Genomic DNA, 15,079 nt, shown 5'->3' on the forward strand with positions numbered 1-15,079 from the left:
TTAGAGATCTAAATCTATATACAGATTTCTGTCTAGAGGTTCTATAAAGAACCTTTTCTAAAAGGATAACCCTCTATTGTAGGGTTTAAACGGATAAAAGCATTTACCGTGTTGTTTGACAAAATAAAAAACAACTATAAACTTCAAATATATTTTAGTTTAATGTCTATAATGTCTACAGTGATGTCACGGTGGTCCCGGGTTTGATCCTGAGCTCAGGGTACTGCCTGAGTTTCGCATGTTGTAAATGTATCTGTGCGAGTTGCCTGTGGGTTCTCCAGTTTTCCTCTCATCTCCCAAAAACATGGTGATAGGTGGACTGGCTGTGTTAAATCGCCCTAAGTGTGTACAAATCATACCTTGAGATAGACTAGAGTCCCATCCAGGGTGTATTCCCACCTCATGCCCAGTGTTCCTGGCATACAGTTGTGCTCATAAATTTGCATACCCCTTGCAGAATCTGCAAAATATTAACATTTTGCAGATTCTGCAAGGGGTATGCAAATTTAATAATTAAAAAAAAATAAGATGCCAAATGTTAATAATTTTTAAATAAATAAATAAACAAATAAGAGGGATCATTAAAATTGCATTTTGTTTTGTTTTTTTTATTTAGTACTGGACTATATGTAAACATCTGTTATGTGAAATAGCTTCTTCAGGGCAGTACTAAATAAAAAATAAAATGCAATGTTTATGGTCCCTCCTATTTTTTTTTCAATTATTAACATTTTGCATATTCTGCAAGGGGTGTGTAAATTTATGAGCACAACTGTAGCCTCCAGATGCACCATGACCCTGACCAGATACGGCGGTTACTGACAATTAATGAATTAGTTAATGTCTACAATATTTTAGTTATGTTTACAAATAAATGATTTAGCGTAAAGGGAAAGTTCCTCTTTAATGAGAATATTATGTTGGTTTTGTTATATAAAAATCACTGATACTCTTAACATGGTATTTTGGAAAAGCATATTGTGATGTGCTTTATCCTGATACAGATATCACATTATTATAGCAATAATTATGCATATTCTATAAAACTGTTAATTACATATCAATGGTCCCTTTAAAAATATATTTGAAAACTTTACAAGCAAATAACAAACAAACAAATTCCAACTCCAAGGAAACTCCGATCTAAACCTTTGGAGTGACTCATGTCTTAACATTTATGCCACATCTGTTTTATTTATTTGGCAGAATTTCTTACACAGGTGTTAACTAAAAGAAATGATTGCTTGCTGTTTTCAGCAGTAAAACAAGACATTAATTATGAGATATTTCCTAATGAATTCTCCTCCGAATTAAGAAGTGCTATTCATTCCAATTTTATTAGTCAAAGTAACCATTATCTCACCAAGATTTTATTTAATTTCTTCACCATGAACTAATAACAGAGTTTAACTACAGCTCATGAACTCTCCTAAGACTGCTTTTGAGAATGTTTTTGTCTATTCTTTTTAGGAGGTTCTGTCTCCTCTTTGTCCTCACTCCATCCATTTAGATTAGTACTCACTAATGACCTTCCACAGTAGTTATCAACAGTAATTATCCTAATGGTTTAGCCTCCTAAGTATAGCTTCCTACTCTAGTAATATTACAATCAGTAAAACTCAGAAAACATGCAACAGGAGTAAAAACTCAACAATAGATGCATGCAATTGATAAGGATTGAAGTCGAGGTGTTGGTAATGCAGCCTCCTGCCTCGCGCTGTGCTTTCCATTGAGGCAATTTCCTATGAGCCTTGCTCTTCTGATGATGGGAGCCTCCTATTTTTCTGCCTGTTTTATCTTACCAGAGGATCTATATTAAACACCCTGGTACACCTCCCTGATGCCGCCATCTCCCCATTCCTGTCTTTACCTATCTCTTCCCATATGGATGCGGCATACAAAATGATTTCTCTCTCTTTTTTTCTTAAATTTCCACCAACTTGTTTGCTCAATAATACAGGAAATAAAATCATACAATGCCTCACACAATTGGCCTCAAAACATGTAGCCTTTGACCGATATTATCTTTAGCATAATCAGCCCATGCCAAAATGCCCATTATACTTACTGAGTCTCATCTCTGGCTACATGTCAATGTGATTTTAAATGTACTCCATTATAGGCATTATAGGACATCTATATGGCATCTAAATGATTTATGAATGTATCCTTTTGCAGGCATTTCCATTTCACACATTTTGTTTACTTTACCTGTGTTTGAGTCTGGCATTTTCCTCCTTTCTACACTTCTCTGTCACTCACTCTGCTTAGACGAGTCCTGCGTCCTCCTGATCGCATTGATACGTCAGCTCATGGAAGCAGGAAATGAAACTTTCATTCCTCCCTTCACTCGGTGGCCTTTATCAGAGCAATCTGGGTCTCTCCATGCCAGCCTGCTGCTTAATAAACTCATTTTGAACCCTGAGAATACATGCTTATCTTCACACAAGCACAAACACACTCTCACACATGGACACCTACACCCCTCCTCCTTCAACACTTCATTGAATGTTAACGTGCAAATTAATTCCAAAGTAGTCACATAAAATCTCTTAAGGTTTAAACTGCTGAGTGGGGCACAGAAATAGAAAAAATGGATTATGGGGGGGGGGGGGGGGTCATCTAGGTGGATAGTGGACTAAAATGTACATTTAGGCCTACCATCCTCGCTCTTCATAATTTAATTTAATTCAAAAAATGGATCTTTCATATATTCTAGATTAATTACACATAAAGTGAAATATTTCAAGCCTTTTTTTGTTTTAATCTTGATGATTACGGCTTGCAGCTCATGGAAATAAAAAATGATTTGATTTCTTTGATTTCTATTAGCTGTAAGCCATACTCATCAAGATTAAAACAAAAAAAGGCTTAAAATATTTCACTTTATGTTTAATGAATCTAGAATAGATGAAAGTTCCACCTTTTGAATTAAATTACGGAAAAAATTTACTTTTCCACGATATTCAAATTTTTTGAGATGTACCTGTGTATCCCAAAATGCCTAAAGCATCGGTCGTTTGTTCTCAGTTCTAGTGTCACTGCTGCCATCTATCTGCTACAAGTAGAATTATATAATGGACTCTGTTGTAAACAATTTAAAACAAACTAGAAAGATTCAGTATAACTTTCTCTCAGGGTCGTTTCTAGGCATAGATGAACTAGGCGGTCGTGTGGGCACTAGCAGCTTGGGGGCCCTAGCAGCTTGGGAGCCCAAAGCCCTTGTCTGACTCACCCACCCACGAGAAAGATAATTCCAGGGGCGTAACCTGGTCTGGGCTTTCAGGGCTGTAGCCCTGAAGAGTTTTATTTTAAATCTTTCATCAGGTAACGCTTTATGATTGCATGCCATTATCTGGTATCCCTGGTGATAGTGAGCGCTGCTGTTAGGAAGAGTGACAGATGTAGAGGGCCAGGAACGTTTATGATTACCCCTGGAGGGAGGGGGGAGGGGGGGGGGCACCAATAGGAATCTCGCCTACGGCGCCCTGCCCTGCTTTCTCTCATTCCAAAAGCTCAATTTAAAGATGAAAGAGAAACTCACTTCACGCTAAGGAGGAACTTGTCAGATGAGATTATTCTCAATTTACTTATTTAAATATTAAAGACAAATTTTCACAGCGTTCTTTGCTCATATTTACCAAGGGTGCCAATATTAGTGGAGGGCACTGTAATTTTTAAAAACCTTTTTCTAAGAGTATTTAATATTTTACATTTTTTAATCTGTTTTTATTTATTTATTTATTTATTTCACTTTGTTTTGGACTTGCTAGGGGTAAGATTTACACTTGGGTGCACAGTGGTTAGCACGTTCACTTCTCTATCAGAAGATCCTGAAAGAGAAAGACATGACATGGCAGTGCTGAATTGTATGACACTGTACTAAATGCCCCAATTCTCTTCTCCCTAAACAATGACCAGAATTTTTTTTCAATCTAAATTTTGTGTATATTTAAACATTTGTCTTTGTTGATTTATGAAACAAATCTATATGCCAAATAGATTTGGGGTTTAAACAGAAATAAATTATAGTTTTAAATCAGCAGTTATTTGTTTATTTATTTATTTATTGTGATTATAGTGTTTGTCTGACCACTGAAACGAGCCGTAATAATGTCTTAATAAACTCTATTACTCGTGTAGTTACTGTAATGACCAGTAGAGGTGACTAGAGATCTTTACACTTTCCTCAGCTCACTGAGCATATTTGAGCTTTTCATTAATCCTGTCTGTGTTTTGCATGCTATGTACTCTATTACTTTATTACTACTCATCTACATTATTGTTTCATTAGCACATTTTGTTGCAAAAGGCATCACAACTTATGAACAAGTGTAAATGTAGAGCCAGAAATAATATCTAATAATATTTAAACTACTGCATAAAAACTATATTAAATTACTGTGAATTATTTCATAGACTAAACCAGATTTAGTCACCTGTTGCTATTATAATAACCCCCACTCTTCTGGGAAGACTTTCCACTAGATTTTTGAGTGTGACTGGTAATTTCCTCATTCAGCCACAAGAACATTAGTGTGGTCAGGCACTCATGTTGGGTAAGGAGGTCTGGGGTGCAGTCAGTGTTCCAAATTCATTACAGAGGTGTTCAGTGGGGTTGATTTCAGGGCTCTGTGCAGGCTGATTGAGTCCTTCCACTCTGACCTTGGCAAACCATGTCTTCATGGAGACTGCGTTGTGCACGGGGACATTGTTATGCTGGAACAGGTTTGGCCCTTTAGTTCCAGTGAAGGGAAATTGTAATGTTTCAGCATACAACGACATTCTATGCAATTGTGTGCTTCCAGCTTTGTGGCAACCGTTTGTGGAAGACACAGGTATCAGTATACTTTTGGTTATATGGTGTAGGTTATATTGTAGGCATATAAGATGTTGTCATGGACATTTTGACATACAAACTTACTGACGGATCAAATTTTGACATTAAATTCTGCATTAAAATGCTCATCATTTTCATTATCAGTAAACAAAGTGAAGTGGAAATACATCCTGGATGTGATACTAGTCCTTTGCATGGCAAACACACACACACACACACACACACACACACACACACACACACACACACATACACACACTTAGGGAAGCAATTTATAGTCACCAATCCATGTTAAATATACACTCTCTCCAGTCTTAATTACTTGTCAGTGAATAGGACTTTAATAGGAACATTTCCTTGTTCCAGAATAATCCTGAGTCAAGCTTTAATTGAAAGTTGTGATTAGTCTTGTTGCCTTTTAAAGCGTTATAGTATCTTTATCCACTGTAATCTTGGCTAATCTAGTACTCAGTCCTTTAGTCTGTCTGCTAAATCAGCCACAATGAGACAGGGATATAGATACTAAAAGACAAACATACAATATAGCATCAGTGCATGGGATTACATATGATTAAGATACACTCATTTCTAATAAACAAGACAATCTTCACTATTCAGAGAACAAAATACCTGAATACAGTGAACGATTGATGGTGCATTTTATATTTTCTCTGTATTTCATCTAATATAGTAATATTATTGCTGTATGGGCCCAAAATTGCCTTCAGGCTTTAAAGGTTCATTAAAGGCTCCAGGTTCCCCACGACCCTGAAGGATAAGTGATATAGAAAATGGATGGATGGGTGTGTGTGTGTGTTTTATATATATATATATATATATATATATATATATATATATATATATATATATATATATATATATATATATATATAAAAGAAAAAAGAACAAATACAGTAGAAGTATTTTATTGTAATAATTTTTAGCATTAGTAAGTTCTCTCTTGTCTGACACCAAATAATCAGCTCTGATATGTGGGATTCATACTGCCTGGGTTTGCTGTTGCAGTGACCACAGTTGTGTTACATTGTAATAACGGGTTCTAAATGGAGGTTAATTTACATATACAATTTCAGTAAGTTTGTATATATTCTTCTGGTTTGCAGTTAATACATAGATGCAGGAACAAAGGTATATTTATTCTTAGTTATCAGATTTGCTATGTAATTGTGTATGTAATTTCTAGCTATATATAACAGTTATTATTTATATATTATTGTGTTATAAGATTGCATTTTATATGGATTTTATATATATATAAAAATTTTATTTAACAGTGTATTTTGTAATCAGATACCGCATTATAAGTATACTGTATCTATACTAATATGTAACATATTTATGTATCATTATATTATAAGATTGTATAATTATAGTTTTCTTATAAAACAATTATTATATCAATGGTAAATTATATGTAATGCTAAAAGTATATCTGGGTTATTATATGACATGTTTATGTATTATTACATTATATGCTTGTATATTTAGTTTCAGTTTTTATTATGATATACCATTACAAGTATATCTATTCTATTATGCAACATTATTCGGAACGTCTCTGATGTGTATCATACAGACAGCAGGTGAGCGGTGACAGCGGCCTGGCCGTAGTGAGCATGCGCATCAACGCCACACTTGCGCGTAGCAGTGGGCGCGACCTCGTGCGTGCACAAGTACGTTTTCCTTCATATTTGCGTTTAAATGATGTCGGTTTGTCCGCTGTGTTCAATCTTTCCTGTTCTTAAAGCCTCACTTCCTGGAGCCTGAATGGCGCTGGTCACCGTGCAGCGGTCCCCTACTCCCAGCACCACCTCCAGTCCGTGTATTTCGGTAAGTTAGTAGTTATTTCCGAATTCAGTCATTCTGAAATCGTTAGGGAGGTATTCCCGCGTCTGCGCATGCGTTAACTAGCATGGTTAGCGTCTCACATAACTTAGCTAAGCTCACTTACTGTATAGCTACCAAGGTTTAGTTGTGCTGTGTTTAAGCAGAAACTCCTGTCCATAAGAACGGGCTGCCATTGTGTCGTGTTTTTATCAGCGTGTTTACATTAGAACTAAACGGAAGCAGCTGAGTTTGGGTTACTCGGGGGTTAGCTAGTCTGCTAACAGTAGCCGGTACGCCCTTCTCAGCAGTGTCAGCTAGCTTTGTTCACAAGCAGTTATACTGATGATTTCTGTGCAGAAATGAATGGACTTACTAACTCATTTTTATAAGCTTTCCTCTGAATAAAGGAGTTTAATTTTTGCTTTAACTTGTACAGTGAATGATTTTATTGTTGATAACTAAGTTACAGTTAGGTTTCCCTACTTGTACTAAACACTGGTGCTTTTCTTACTGCTCCTCCATAGCAGACTCTATGGATGTCCTGATCCTAGATTTCTATTATTTAATACCATGAAGTTATTAAAAGCTCTGAGTGTTGGCCGATACTTTATACAGATCTGATAGTGACAGACCTGAGTCTCTGCAATCTTTGCCCAGAGGTGTGATGGTAACAGAATGTTTTCAACCAGAGCAAAAGAACCCGTGTCACACCTCTCTTCATCTCCCTCCACTGGCTTCCTGTAGGCACCTGTATCAAATTCAAGGCCTTGATGCTCACATCCAAGACCTTGTCTGGAACAGCACCGCCCTACCTCAACACTCCTTGAGGTTTACGTTCACTGCTTTTCGGTTGACGACCAATGCTTAATAGAGCCTACTCAGCTTGGCTCAAGGTCCCTTTCCAGATCCTTCAAACTAACTGTCCCTCAGTGGTGGAATGAACTTCCAACCTCAATCCGGACCACAGAATCTGTCACTATCTTCAAAAAACAGATAAAGATCCACCTCTTCCATGAGCACTTAACTAACCCCTAAAATGCCAACCCCACATTATTAAATTATTATTATTATTTTTTTACTTACTCTTTCTCTTACACCTCGTTGCTTCTCTAGAGCTCAATTATAAATATTGCTTTATAGCACTACTTGTATTGTTCTCTGCTTAATATATCACTTTGCTTGTATTTCCTCATTTGTAAGTCACTTTGGATAAAAGCGTCTGCTAAATGAATAAATATAAATATAAAATGTATTAACCATAAAACAAGTGACTTGGATTGGAAAATATAATTTCTAATCTTATACCAGTCCATGGTTTCAGGTAAATATTGTGTCAATACTGAAACTCAGTATCAGACCGGTAAATAGTATGGTTAAAAAAAAAATTAATAGAAGATTAGATGAATTTGATTTTACTTTTACTGTAAGAATGGGGTAACCGTGATGATATGAGAGAACATTGCTGAAAAATGTTCTGTATGCTGGAACCCACATGTCAGCTTGCGTTATATCACGGTGGTGATCACTAACCCTGGAGATCTGTCCTCATGCTGGATTCAGTGTAAAGAGCTGATCTCGCTAATCAACTAGATTGATTATCTTGACCAGTAGTGTTATTGTGATGAGGGGGTTGATGTCATGTATAGTAATTGCATATGTGAATGCTTTCCCTGCTCCCAGAACACATGAATTAATTCATCAGTTCATGTACAAAGGCTTCCTGGGTGTGATGGAGCAGAAGATCTGAGGTGATGTGTGTGTGTGTGTGTGTGTGTGTGTGTGTGTGTGTGTGTGTGTGTGTGTGTGTGTATAGGTTAGGCAAACTCCAAAAACGAGCTTCAGTCCAACAGATAAAATGAAGTTGCCCATCATGTGACTCCATGTGACGCTCTTGTGAGATGCCTCAACTTCTTATTAAAGAAGGAACTTGGTGAACCTTTGTGGTTCAAAAAAATTAAACAAAAAAAATTAGCTCAAAAGGGAAATCATGAAGAAAACATTAGGTTAGGTCTGAGTGAGCTGGGATTAGCAAGGGAATATTCAAGAAGTTTGTACAGAGAATTTGCATAAATTCAGTAAGTGAAGTAGAAAATAAAAAAATAAATAAAACACATCAGATCAAATGAATAATTTAAATAATAAGTCAACATAAGCTGAAATTCAAAATCCCAGTGCACAGTGACTCGGTGGTTAGCACCGGGGTTGGGGGTTCGAATCCCGCCTCTTCCCTGCATGTGCAGAGTTTGCATGTTCTCCCCATGCTTCGGGGGTTTCCTCTGGGTACTCCAGTTTCCTCCTCCAGTCCAAAGACATGCGTTCTAGGCTGATTGGAATTTCCAAAATATACGTAGTGTGTGAATGTGTGTGTGAGCGTGTGTGTGATTGTCCCCTGTGATGGGTTGGCACCTCGTCCAGGGTATCCCCTGCCTTGTTCCCCGAGTTCTCCAGGCTCGCCCACGTCCCTGTGTAGGATAAGTGTTATGGAAAATGGGTGGATGGTGATATAGTGAGTGTGTATTCCGTGACTAGGTGTGTTTCGATAATATATTGATATGATAATATTATTATCAATAATTTGATGATTTATTGATGCTATTTCTTTTTCAGAGTATTCACACAGTAGCTGATGGAAACACAAAGTTTTTCCACCTTTTCAGAAGTCTGTGCGGTGCCTTTGTTTCTTGTACGTGTCACACTGCAGGATTGGCAGAGTAATCGCTGAGAGAAAGCACTAGGAGTGTTAGGATTATCAGAGCAGACTGTGGATTACTGTCAGGGTGGGGTGGGGGGGCTTGGTTTTGCACTGTATTACACTGTCTAAAGAGGTTCTATTTGAACTACCCCTGGCTGTGGTTGGTTGGGTATAGGTACAAAGTGCAGTAAAGAGATGAAGAAGTCCAGGATATAGGAGTGCACTTATGGGAATAAGTAGCTTTCAGTGGTACTGTCTGTGAAGCTAAACAGGATTGGATGATGGGAGAGAGTCAGGGAAAGGGAGCTTGTTACCAGAAAATATATTAATGGTCAGTTACTAATTGCCACCTATTCCAGTGACTTCAGAGTTTCCCATAGGCCTGAATTAATCCAAACAGGAGGACTGGGAGGATGGTGGAAGATTGATCAGGGTTAATTTAAAAGATTTTTTAAATGTGACAATATACAAAAAATATGTATGTATGTATAGGTTGAATGTGTGAACATGTTGAATCTTGGTATGTGTTCTTACTTTTTTACATGCTCTATTTACAGGAGGCTGGTAGTGGAGAGGATGACCGGCATTCTCATCCCAGAAGGTAAGGCCATGTTTTTTCAATCCCATCTTCCTGCTAAGCCAAAACAAACACCAATAGCACTTTTCTTCTGGATAGCATGTTACAGCAAAGTACTGTTATTAATCCAAATACAGAATTACCCATACCCTTGTCTAATGCCTTTGTCCAATAGTTTTCTGACCATCGTCAGGTGGTGATTATTGATGGGCATGCAAATTATTTGAGGACTGGAATATATGGATGTTCACAGATATTCAAATACCTAGTTAGCCAGAGGTGCCAGTCATTGAAGTTATTGTTTGGGTGTTTGATATCACTTTTTCCGATTACTCTACTCTTTCTTACATGAAGTTCAGAACTAAAACATTTTGTGAGCAGGCTGTGGTTAACATGAAAATAAATGTAACAGCCTTAATTTTATTATAAACACGTGGATTACTCAGGAAGCTGTATTACGCTCCGCTCTGTACTGTGATCTGTAGTCCAGCATTGAAGGTAACTTGTACAGGTTAAAGGCTGTTACATCAGCATACAAGCTGCGTAAGTGCCTTACCTTTACCTTCACTTTAAAGATCTTTGTGTCAGTGAATTCTCGCATCTTATAATGTGTACTGATGTTTTATTCAGAACATCCTTATTGATCCTTCGTCTGTGCGAGTGCAGTACTTTCAGTAGCCACAGTGAGGTGTCTTCTTATCATCGAATCACCGTAAGCTGAGACTATAGCGGGTTCATCATGGCTTCATTGATACTACCTACATACAGTATACTCTAGTTCCAGTTCTGTAGTTGGAGGATTTAATTGAACTAACCTGAAAAATGCGCAAAACAACAAAGGCACTGTTCTCTGTGGCACACAAGTGCAATGCAATGGGTGGATGGTGCACTTTTCCAAATGCCTTGTGTATATGCAACAATTGCTTGCGGAGATGAGCAGCCATTGTCCTAAAATGTACTAAATGTGCTTGTGTGGTTTTTGATGACTACACAGTCTCATGAATCCACTCCAAACATTTGCCCATGATATTACTAATAGATCTCTGTAAAATGATATCGTAACAAATTCACATTTATTCTATTTAATTATTTCTATTTAATTCTATTTATCAATAATGAGGTGTTTAAGTTCATTATGCATTTCATCTTGTTTAATCATAACCATTTCTTGATAACGTTCTCCTTATAGTCTAACTAGAGAAACTGTTGTTGGAGGCATCATACACCACTAAGTAGTGCTTTTAAATTGTGGGGGTTTGATGTTGGCATAGTGGAGTACAGCTCTTAGACAATGGACTCAGTGGTAATAATAATAAACTTTGCTTCGATTTGGTTTCGAGTCTAAAAAAATCTAAAATCATGAAGTATATTTAATAAAATAAGGATACCCCCAAAGTACCAAGAATTATGAATAGAGCATGTTAAACGAGTATTTAAAACCTATATTGAGCTCAAAACTAGTGTCTGTCTAAGAGGGTCAGATCTATATAAACTCGCTTCTGACTCTATCTAAGTTCAGTTGTTACATAACACTGTAACCAGTGACTGTTATGAATGTGGATAAATATGGCTTCATTTGCATTTTTATCAAATATTTGATTCCAGTGAGCTGTTTGTGTTTATGAGACCATAGTACGTCAATGTAGACGTCAAACATGGCCTTCCTAATGTTCCCTTTATTGTTCTAACAGGTACAGCTACAGTATTATGTTTTGACATGTATATCTTTTTTTTTATACGTACATCTATAGGGTGAAAAGTTCAATTCTGGAATTTTTATAATTTCTTTAAAGACAGAACTCTATGGTTCTAAGGATGCAGAATTAGTCAGTAGATGGTCCTCTTTCAATTAGCTGCAAAAAGTCAACCAAGGAGGATATTTTCTGCTTCAATTTCCTGAAAGTGTTTGGCAAATGTTGTAATTTTATTCATGACCGGACTGACTGGCTGGTCACTATTGGAGATTTGTTACGCAGTGCTACCAGGCCCGCTTGCCAAGAGGTGGGAAGGTTCGGGAAGGGCTTACAGGACGTAAGGTTTTTGTGCAGTAATATCCAACACAGAACGTGAACTCTCCCGTCAGCTCATACAGTGAGCCCCATAACTTGGCTTTATACTACATCTGCACATGTGGACTCAATTACATGAAGTATTAGGTAATTCTGTCATGAGGTTGATATTTCCTTATTATTTGGTTCTATCCGAGAATCTTTGTAGTCTTATTTGCCTCCTTGTTCTGGACATCTAGCCCCCATGCATCCACTCAACTCCCCTCTGATTAGCCTATATAAAAGCTAGCCAAAACTAACAAGAGATCAAACTGTACATGATACAATGTATGTGTGCACACATGCTGTAGTTGCATGTGAAATGGGTGTGTGTGAAAATTGTGGTTGGGATTATTAGAGCAGTCATGCCTGCTGGTTTGATACCTGAATTTTTGTGTGCTGTCCTCATAGAAGTCCTGTAGCCAGTGGAAAGCACTGCAAAATCTCAATGCAGAAAAAAGAAAGAGGATTTGTGTACTGCAGACAGCTCTCTTATTATTTCATCTATTTTAATGAGTTACTTATGAAGGAATGATGCGGCAGTTGTTCAAGAAGGCTTCTACTAAAGAGAAAGCTTTTAAATTAGTGATGGAATGTTGTTTACGTTCAACAAGCCTACTCCTTGGCAGGTTTGGCTTTACACTATAGTTGTGTTGGCAGCGAGTTTTCTCTTATTTTCTCAAGTGTGGTTATTCTCCCTGAAGTACAGTACACGTGATGTTCAGCTTATCCTGGCAGATCAGGTATCAGACATTAAGACCAAACATCCTGGCGCTACACTCATAATAATGGGTCCTATCAATTCCTGCGATTTTAAATGTGAACATTTAAAATACCAACAGATCAGGTGCCTGGGACAGGAGAACATTTCAGATCACTTTTGTTGCACGATTAAATGGCAATGCTATTTCCTTCCTTATGTTCTTATTGGCAACATGGGCCATTTAACAAACCATATGCTGCCCACATACAGACAACAGCAAAATAAAGGCAAGCCAACCAGTTTTACAATTAAACAACAAACACTTGAAGCAGTGGAGATTCAAACTGACAGTGAATCACTGCTTTCTGCCTGCAGCTCAGTGGACTTTTAACCTGACATTGTCTGCTCATATATCTCCACCTGTGAACACAATTACCTACCTATCTAACCAAACAACCGGCTCACACAGAGCGGAACAGAGAGGAGTATGGTGCTGCCAAACAGAAATATTATAAAGCGATAAGGCTAATGAAAGCCCAGTATAATAATAATAATAATAATAATAATAATAATAATAATAATTATTATTATTATTATAGCTTTAGCTTTTCTAACTCCTCTGCAGAGTGGGGGTGGAAATCTTTGCTTGCCTCATGATTCAGGTTGCAATTCAATTCTAAAAAGATTCTCACTGCATCTCAATTACTATTTTCAACACGTGGATTCTTTTCTCCTCAGCAATAGAAATAATGCTACTGAAGCTGCCAGTCATGACTAATATAATAAGCAGTCACAGGTACATGGGAGTCTGTGGCATCCATGGACGTCCATGAACAACTGATTAAGGGCTTGAATCCTTAGCAATAAATGTTGCGACAGTTTTAGTCCTCCTGTTGGTTTTGTTTCCAAAGTATTTAATCTTGGCATAACACGTCTTGCAAATTGCAAAGGTTTTGTTAAGGGTTTTTTTTTTTTTTTTTGCGCTTTTGGTGTTTTTTTTTTTTTAACAACCAGTCTCATAAAACCCAAAAGTCTTGAAAATTTGTTGAGAATTGATTCTTAAATCAATGCACATTCTTTCAAGAAAGTATCATGGTGCATTATACAAACAATCATTTCCCCCCACCCCTAAATTTGAGTTAATTAAAACACAACACAGGATCACAAAAAGGACCATAAAACACACCATCCCCCAAAGTTGCTTACCAGCTTAAAACAGCCTTAAAAGACAAAAAGCCTTAACCCCTGTTTGCACCAATTGCACTCTCACCTCTATTCATGAAGCAATTGCTGAAGTTTCTGACTGTAACAAGGCCCATTATCAACCACCAGTCCTCATAATTGGGTAGCCAGAAAAGCTAGAACACAAGAAGAGCTGTGGCATTACTCCGCTTCATCAATTTAAACCATGCTATAGCCATACACACAGTATTGGCAATGCATTAAATCCTCATCTGCAAGAAAAGCAGAATAGTCCGTGGCCCTAACATGAGTGGCCATGAAAGGCTTTTAGTTTTGCTGCTTGATGTTTATGCCCAACATGTTTATAACATGCTACTGTTTCCAGAATAAACCTGAGTGTCCCCTCTGTCTCTGCACAGTTCAGGATCCTCTGTTGTCCCAAAATGGATCCACATCACACTGTCTCAGCTGAGCATATCCCTCTATTTCATTGGTGACGTCCTGGTGGACAGGAGGCATTTATATCTATCGACATCTATTTAACTATCTCTCCATCAGCACTGAGGTACCACAGGGATGTGCTCTCACTTCTTTTACTCACATTACACCAGTCACTGCATTTCCATCAACTCAGCTTTCAAACTGATCAAAAGCTTGCCAGCAAACCCAACTCTTTTCATCAATGACAAATCAGTGTACAGTAGAGAAGTAGCACCTGGTTACATGATGCTCAGAAAAAAACACCTGGTGCTCAACAAAAGGAAGACATGAGTTATATGATGATACCTTACTTAAATAGAGAAACGTGTCAGGAAAAATTGGATAGGAAATCAAATCCAATCTGACATTGATCCTGCATTTCAGGACAACATCCATCCAATATTTATACTCTAATAAATCAGAGCATCCATGTTTATTTCATGTGTTCGTCAAAGTGGATCAACACAAGCTAAATGGCTGTTTACTTTGTAGTAATGTGCCTTCTGCTTAAATTTAATATTCAAATATCCAGAAGAGAAGAATGACCAGATAATCAGTTAACCGTTAGGAGAGGGAAGGAAAAATGTTTCTTTCTTTAATTTGCAGCACAATCAAGTATCATTTGTATCTGCAATTAAACTTTACTCCTAAAGCATTTTGTTGTGCTTCATAGCTCATTTTTGTTTCTTATTCAATCTGTAAACAAGTT

The 15,079-nt window shown here is 37.3% G+C and overlaps 1 protein-coding gene across 1 annotated transcript in view; it reads left to right on the plus strand.

Moving 5' to 3' along the window:
• The first annotated feature begins 6,277 nt into the window (after positions 1-6,277).
• The window catches only part of ssh2a (slingshot protein phosphatase 2a), a 28,616-nt gene continuing 19,814 nt past the window's right edge, over positions 6,278-15,079 (plus strand). Inside the window, exons 1-2 of the mRNA XM_053646626.1 lie at positions 6,278-6,691; positions 9,938-9,981. Of these exons, the coding sequence (XP_053502601.1) occupies positions 6,629-6,691; positions 9,938-9,981 (107 nt within the window). The 5' untranslated portion in view covers positions 6,278-6,628. The remainder of the gene's footprint in view (positions 6,692-9,937; positions 9,982-15,079) is intronic.

This window comes from Ictalurus furcatus, chromosome 17 (assembly GCF_023375685.1).
Source record: "Ictalurus furcatus strain D&B chromosome 17, Billie_1.0, whole genome shotgun sequence".
In the NCBI taxonomy this organism is placed as follows: domain Eukaryota; kingdom Metazoa; phylum Chordata; class Actinopteri; order Siluriformes; family Ictaluridae; genus Ictalurus; species Ictalurus furcatus.